The 8,199-nt window shown below is 45.6% G+C and overlaps 2 protein-coding genes across 2 annotated transcripts; both read right to left on the bottom strand.

Moving 5' to 3' along the window:
• Nucleotides 1-2,784: 2,784 nt before the first annotated feature.
• On the bottom strand, nucleotides 2,785-5,256 carry LOC134204420 (uncharacterized; the record flags this gene model as incomplete). The annotated part of the gene is made up of 2 exons (XM_062679242.1): nucleotides 4,493-5,256; nucleotides 2,785-4,282 (listed from the first exon to the last, which is right to left on the bottom strand). Coding segments are annotated over exons 1-2 (2,262 nt in total), but the record flags the coding sequence as incomplete, so codon positions are not given.
• Nucleotides 5,257-5,297: 41 nt separating this feature from the next.
• On the bottom strand, nucleotides 5,298-7,926 carry LOC134204419 (uncharacterized). Its single transcript, XM_062679241.1, has 3 exons — nucleotides 7,662-7,926; nucleotides 5,996-7,584; nucleotides 5,298-5,933 (listed from the first exon to the last, which is right to left on the bottom strand). Exons 1-3 carry the CDS (start codon nucleotides 7,924-7,926, stop codon nucleotides 5,298-5,300), a joined length of 2,490 nt encoding a protein of 829 aa, XP_062535225.1.
• Nucleotides 7,927-8,199: the final 273 nt, after the last annotated feature.

The raw sequence follows: 8,199 nt of genomic DNA on the forward strand, positions 1-8,199 counted from the left end.
CGCGACGGAAACGCGTATTTCGGGGAAGAGTCGTTTGGCCGAAACCCATTCGGCCGCAAGCCATTTGGCCGAATGCCGCAAGGTTGAAAAAAACCATTAGGCCGAAACCCATTTGGCCGAACGGGTCATTCGGCCGAATGGGACATTTGACCGAATACGATATTTTGCCGCATAGGATTTTTGGCCGTAAAGGACATTTGGTCGAATATACCATTTGGACGAAAAGGACATTTTTCCGAATAAGACATTTGGGCGAATAGGACTTTTGGCCGATTAGGACATTTGGTCGAAGAGGACATTTTTGGAAATTTGGTCGAATAGGACATTTTGCCGAACTAGACATTTGGCCGAATAGGATATTTGGTCGAATAGGATATTTGGCCAAATAGGACATTTTGCGGAATAGAACATTTTGCCGAATAGGATATTTGATCGAACATGTTATTTGCAAAGTGAGAAATATAGATTGCGAAATGACAAGTGAGTTGTGAAGCATCTCACTTCTCACTCCTCATTTTTTACTTCTCACTGTAAAAAGTGAGAAGCGCGGAGTGCGTTGTGAGACGTCTTTAACGTATCACTTCTTACTCCTCATTTCTCACTTTTCGCTGAAAAAAAAAGAAGTGCGAAGTGGGTACTGAGACGTCTCACAACTCACTTTGCGCTTCTCACTTTTTACAGTGACAAATTAGAAAAAGGAGTGAATTGACACGTCTCATTTCTCATTCCTAATTTCTCTGTGGAGAATGAGAAGTAAGCAGTGAGTATTGAGACGTGTCACTTCTAACTTTTCACAGTGAGATGTGGGTAATACATAGTGAGACGAAGAAGTGAGATGTCTCACTTTGCACACCTCATTTCTCATTTTTCAAATGACCTATTCTGCCAAATGTTCTCCTCGGTCAAATAACATGTCCGTCAAATGAACTATTCAGCCAAATGATCTGTTCGGCAAAATAGCCTATTCGGCCAAATAGCCTTTTCGGCTAAATGACCTTTGCGGTCAAATGTCCCATTCGGCCAAATGTCCTATTTGGCCAAATGTCCTATTCATTTGGAAATATATTCAATATTTCCGTTAAAAACCCTTCCGAAAATTCCTTCAGGATCGCCTATGTAATTCTTTAATTAATTTCAGGAAAAAAAACTTCCAACAAAAATTCCGGAAAAATCACTGCATGGATTTTTTTTTAGAAAAAAGGAAGTTCTGAAGGAGTTTCTGGATGAATTGACGAAGGCCTTCCCATAGGAGGAAACTCAAAAGGAATCAATTTTCTAAATTATTCCTGGAGGGAATTCCTGGAGTGAAAAACAATTATGAAGGATATTTAGAGGAAATTTTCGAATTAATTCCTGGAGAAATTCCAGAATGAATTCGAAAGAAGAAATTTCAAAAGTAAAGCCCAAAAGATTTTCGGAAAGATTTGGCAATGGAATTCTTACAGGAATTTACGATTGAATTTTCAATAGAAATTCTGGAGTTTGGTTTTTGCAAAGAAATTCCAAGAATTTCTTCCTTTTTTTTCAAAAATAACATTAAAAATTACTTTGTTTTTGTTAGGACATTTTTGGCGTATATAATTATATTTTAAAGAAATAATCGTTTTGTTGGGTCACGCGCCTCATCATGCCCCAGCTTAAATCAGATAGTGATCCCAGACGAAGTGAAAAGAGTATGAAGCTGGATACGTTGCTACCGGATCAAATGGAGTCTGAGCCCAAATATTTTATGGAATCTTGAACTAACATAGATGTTTAATTTGTAGAAATAAATGTTATTCCTGTCTAATAAAGTGTAGTTATTGTATAATTAAAATGTAATGTGTAATGGACTCAAATAAATGAATTGTGTCGAATGTAATAGTTGCATTGTGGACAAACCGACAAATTAACTCACTGAAATACCCCTAAATGGAAGAATCAAGGCTGTTGTTATCACGGCGGAATTTGGGAGACCGTTCTAGTGATAGGGTTCGTTCTTCCACTGCACTGATTTATTAGACACGGATTTAAGTTAACTAACTACGAAACGAGGCAAAGTTTATTTGACGAGAGAAATACAGCGATGTTCACTGTCCGATAATTTATTGTTCACTAGTTTGTTTCTGGTTTGCATATAGCAATATATGGGAATTCAGTATAAAGGGTATGTACGTAATAGAAATCGAGATCGTTTTCTTCTTGCTAGCAGATGGCTAGTGATAAGGGAGACAGATTGATTACTGCACTGTGGCAAAACGAGACCAATAGAACTAATAGTAATTCGATACAAAGGGGAATATGGTACAAGAAGTTATTTCTGTGCTTAACTCTAGTGTGGCTCCAACATATGCCGGCCCCTGTTGAAAGATCGATCCTTTCAACCGCAATATTGCACACTATCGATGATGCTGAGATTGTCGATCGAGAAATAACCGTTGGCACTAGGAGACTCGCTGATTCACTGCTTCACGAAACCGCTGGTTAACCGGGTCGCTCAGGACAGTCCGTCACGGCGATGACATCCTTCACTGCAGGAAATTACGTCGTCGAAGTTTTCGTTGCGGCCCACTCGAACGTCGATCAGGTTGGGCATACTCAATGGTAACCCATCGTAGCAGCCGTCGAAGCGCCGCACATGCCGGAATACAAACATTCCATTATTTTTTTGAAAATTCATTATACATTAATACTTACAGGGTTCGGAGGCACTAGGGCCTCCGAATGTTGCGCAGTACTTAGAGTACTGCGATGGAAGAACCAACCGGGTTGTGGCTAGGTCTGCTCGGATAATGGTTGGCTTACTGGGAGTACGCAAATCTTGGCGATTGCGCGCCGATATTCTCCGCCTGCTGTCCGGACGTCTACGACCCGGATGTTGCCATCGTCTCCGCGAACTATGTTCGAGATCCTTCCGTACTTCCACTTAAGAGGCGGAAGACCATCTTCCTTTAGAAGCACCATCGTTCCAATGTTAACGTTGTCTCGAATGCGTGTCCACTTGGTTCGTGGATGGAGGCCAGACAGGTAATCTGCTGCCCACCGTTTCCAGATTCGCCGGAGAAGTTCTTGATTCTGCTGGTAGCGATCCAATCGATTTCGTGGGACATCCGAGAGGTCTGGTTCGGGGAAGCAAGTGAGCGGACGGTGAACGAGGAAGTGTCCCGGAGTGAGAACTTCGAGGTCGTTCGGGTCGGAAGAGAGCGGCGTCAGCGGCCGCGAGTTTAAGCAGGCTTCGATGCGAGCTAGCAGAGTGACGAATTCGTCCTGAGAGAGGACCGAGTTTCCGACGGTTCGACGGAAGTGATTCTTAAAGGACTTAACTGCCGCCTCCCACAGACCACCGAAGTTTGGACTGCGAGGCGGTATGAACTTGAAGTTTATGCCTTCGTCCGCACATTGGTGGACTATTCCATCCTGGTGCTGTTGCGAACGAAACTGTTTGCCCAATTCCTTTAATTCCTTTGCGGCTCCTCGGAAGTTTGTAGCGTTATCACACTCTATGAGACTTGGCTTTCCTCTTTGGGAAATGAACCGATGCAGCGCTGCCTTGAACGCTGAAGTGGAGAGGTCATAGACCAGCTCCATGTGTACTGCCTTGGTGACAAGGCAAACGAAAATGGCTACGAAACATTTTATTGGAGGTGTCTTCTTAGCTTTGCGGTACTGGAACGGTCCACAGAGATCTACTCCTTTGTTGAGGAACGGCAGTGACGGTGTTACTCTTTCAAGAGGCAAGTCTCCCATCAGCTGATCTAGATTACGAGGACGGCAGCGAAAGCAGCTTACGCAGGAGTGCACAACACTTCGTGCCAAATCCTGAAGTCGAGGAGGCCAAAATTTTTCCCGGACGCATGCCGCAAGAAGTTGAGGTCCAGCATGCAGGTTCTTCAGATGGTAGTACGAAACAATCGAAATCGTTAGAGGGTGTCGAGCTGGCAGAATAATTGGATGTTTCCTGTCGTTGGAGATAGCCGCATGTCTCAGGCGGCCTTGAAGTCGTAGAATCCCATCAACGAGAATCGGGGCGAGGTTCCGTAGTTTCGAGTTCGTTTCAACTTGACCGTGTGTAGCTACTGCAGCGATGTCTTTAGCGAAAACTTCGTTTTGTGCTAGTCGAACAAGGTTGTTGGAAGCTTCAATGAGCTCCAACGTTTGAAGAAAACCTGACCGTCGATCTGTGCGGTTACTTGGCTTGCTGTTGTGACTGAAGCGACGAAGCAGAGCAACGATACGAACGAGTGCCGGAAATGACGATCGAATCGTGAAGATTTCGTTTGTACCGGCAGTGATACTGTTCTCTCTTCAAGAAGATAGAGCGGCAAGTCGAATGAGGTTTGTGGAGTTAGAGGCGGCCAATGGTTGACGATGGTTGACTAAGCCATGGTGGGCCATTCCACCACGATGTGCTCTCTTGAAGCTGATCTGGATACATGCCGCGAGAAATGATATCTGCAGGATTTTCAACTCCTGGGACATGCGCCCAAACACCGTCGGCGGTGAGATGTTGCACCTCGGAGACTCGATTTGCGATGAAAGTTTTCCACCGTGATGGAGTAGAACGAAGCCAGTGGGGGTGATCATCGAATCTGTCCAAAAAATGGTCTTGACTTTCAACGCTGTACTTGTTTGAACCTTGTTGTACAAATGGCTCAGGAGAAGGGCTGATGAGAGCTCAAGACGTGGTAAACAGATGCGCTTCTGCCTTTTGGAATCGCCGATAGGGGCCACCTTGGATTTGGCAGCCAGCAATCGAACGGCGATCATTCCGTCTGTCGAAACTGTGCGTATATAGATGCAGGCTCCATACGCCTTCTCCGAGGCATCGCAGAAACCATGCACTTCAGTGGACACGAGAACTGAAGCAGGCATCGCCCATCTAGGAATGCTAATCGCCGATAGCCCATCTAAACTGTTACGGAACTGCAACCAGTGATGTTGTCCGGCTTCGTTTAACGGGTCGTCCCAATTCCTCATAGCTCGCCAGAGAGCCTGAACGAAAAGTTTAGCGAGCACCACAACCGGGCCGACAAGACCGAGAGGATCGTAGAGACGAGCCGTATCCGATAGAACGATTCGTCGAGAAATTGGCCCTTCATTAGACCATTTGGGAGCAGAGTATCGAAACACGTCGTCCACCGGTTGCCATTGGAGCCCCAATGTTTTGATTGGAGCGGAAGACGAGTCCAGTGAAAATGTAGTTCGTTCATCGCGTAGCTCTGCTGGTATGTGGGCTGTAATTGCTGGAGAATTCGATGTCCATTTACGCAAGCTCATGCCGGCCGACTGCATCAATTGTAGAAGCTGCTGGCAGAGTTCTACACCTTCGTCAGCTCAAAGGTACGAAGAGGCTGGTCCGGCGAGCTACGCCAGAGAATCCGCTGTAGTGGATAATCAGCAGAGTGGACTCGAATTTGCCGAAACATTTTCTCGATGTCAGCAATAATAACGAAGCGATGCATCCGAAACCGCAGAATGATTGATAACAGGTCATCTTGAATGACTGGACCTACCATTAGTACTTGGTTCAGCGAGATCCCACTATCAGTAGAACACGAAGCGTCAAAGACTACTCGAAGCTTCGTGGTTGTACTGTCTGCTTTCTCCACGCCGTGGTGCGGGAGATAGTACGAAATACCACTAGCAGAAATTTCTTCATCGACAACTTCTCGCATATGGTTCAATTTATGATATTCTTCGATAAAAGCCGAGTATGCTTCCATCAGTTTGGGGTTGGCTTGCAGGCGACGTTCGAGAGTGAGAAATCTTCGAGTAGCAATCTCCTTTGAACTTCCCAATAGGTTTAGCATCGACGAACGTTTGGGAAGAGTGACTACGAAGCGACCTGATTCATCACGAGAGACGTTACTGGAGAAATGTTCTTCGCATGCGGTTTCCTCCAACGAAAAGGTACCTTTGTTCCAGCAAGATTCAATTTCCCAAAAGCGAGCAAGCTGGGCGTCGAGAGATTCAGCACTGGTTACATGAGCAAGTTTCAGAGAGTGCTCTGTTGTACGGTTGGAGCCTGCCCTACCGGAGGCCACCCATCCAAGCACGGTGTTTTGCAGGACTGGTTTTCTGGTCCGAGTTTCAAGAATCCTTCGAGAAGCAGGTCATAGTACATTTCCATACCGATGAGGAGATCGATGGGTCCAGGCTTGTGGAACTGAGGGTCAGCTAAAGCGAGATTCGATGGGATGTTCCACGCTGACGTGTCGATGCACCTGGCTGGCAATTCACGTGTGATTTTCTTTAGGATGTGACATTGTACATCAGTGACGAAATCCGAGCAACGCGAACCCATACGAATAGGGACAGCATGGTACGAAACGACGAGGGAGTTACCTACGCCACCGATCTCTTGGCGATCAGAATAGCGGCGTAACTGGAGTTTCTGGACGAGATTTTCTGTAACCAAGCTTAGCTGTGAAGCGGGGTCGAGTAATGCTCGGGCACAATGCGTGTGTCCGTGTGAATCGAAGATCTTGACGATAGCGGTTTGTAGCAGCACAGTAGCTGGAACAGTTCGAAAACTTCCGACGAGAGTGGTGGAAATGAGGCTTGTGGCATTGGCTGGTGGCGATTGGGATTCTGCTGTCGATGATTGACGAGACTGTGTTGGTTGCATTGACGAATTCGATGCCGAAGGTTGCGAAATAACAGTAGAATTGATTGGCTTTAATAGAGTGGACGAACGGTCTTGCGACTGATGTAGCATTGTGTGGTGTTTCTGGCCACATACTCTGCAAGCACCGGATGTGCAATTTCTTACTAGGTGGGAGGAGGAGAAGCAGTTGATACACAAACCTTTCTTTTTCACCTGCTCGAAACGTTGGACGACCGAAAGTTTCTGGAATGCTTCACACTTGAATGGATAATGAGGAGACGTAGAGCAGAACGGGCAAGAACTTGGCGATGTGCTAGTAGTAGTAACTGTGTGGACTGTATTTATTTTCGACTTCTGTGACCGGTACGACTCCGGTTTGGGTGTATCTAACAAGCGTGGTTTCGACGGAGTCAGCGATTGGAGCACCGTTAGATGGGTACGAAGAAACTTGATGACGTCTTCGTATTTGGGAACATCTGTCGATTTGTGGTACGTTTCCCACTGCTTCAGCGTGGACGAATCGAGTTTACTACAAACCATGTGCGCCAGCAACACACTCCAGTCTTTCGTGGGAATGCCCATCTTGTCGATCATACACAGGTTTCGTTCAAAATCATCGACAAGATGCATAAGCGACTCATAACACTTTCTTTTGAGGGGCTCAATCGAAAACAGAGCATCAATCAACGTTCTGACGACTAACTTTTTGTTGTCGAATCGCTTCTCTAGTAGGTTCCAGGCGACTGGATAATTTGCAGCAGTGTGCTCGACGGATTCGACCACCTTCCTAGCATCTTTGGAAAGGGAAGCAACGAGATACGACAATTTATCGATAGGCGAAAGTTGGGGATTGGAGTCAATTAGGGACTTAAACGTGTCACGAAACGTTATCCACTCCGATACGCACCCAGAAAACGTGGGAAGTTTTACTTCAGGGAGCTTTATACGAGAATAAGGGTGATTGAATAGGTTTCCTGCATCACTGGTAGTAGCAGGAACTATCGATTGTGGTGTGGTAGATTTACGATATTCACTAGTGAGGAAACTATGAACCCGTACAAAATCATTTTCGAACCCTGACGAATTAGACGATTAGCTTCTTCTGCAATCTTTGCATCCTCTTCATCCGTATCTTTCTTATCGGTATCTTCGCCGAACAATTCGATCTGTAAACGATTTGCCTGAAAATCGGCATATAATACTTCCGCTCGTTGCTTCCATCCCTCAAGCTGTCCTACATCGCGCTCGACATTAAAATTCTCTACGAAACGCTTTATGTTGGTCATGGTGTCCAAATGAAACCGCTCTTGGCGGGAAAGTGTCCTCAAACTAGGCGACATTTTCCACACACGCAGCCAAAAATTTATCAATATTAGCTCGACTCAACTCCTCACCTAAGTACCACCTTACTACCGAACAGAACTCGATCAGGATGAAAGCAAGCGAAGCCTTTTTGATGCTATGAATAATCTTCCAACGGGACCAATTCAATTCAATTGTACCATCGAGGTACCAGAAATCATCTACTCACAATTGTTTTCTGCTGACCTTTTTTGACCGTCGTCCTATTGTACCTTTAGGCAGCACAAAGCAACCCATGCCAAGCCAAACCA

Source organism: Armigeres subalbatus, unplaced genomic scaffold (assembly GCF_024139115.2).
Source record: "Armigeres subalbatus isolate Guangzhou_Male unplaced genomic scaffold, GZ_Asu_2 Contig567, whole genome shotgun sequence".
NCBI classification, from domain to species: Eukaryota; Metazoa; Arthropoda; class Insecta; order Diptera; family Culicidae; genus Armigeres; species Armigeres subalbatus.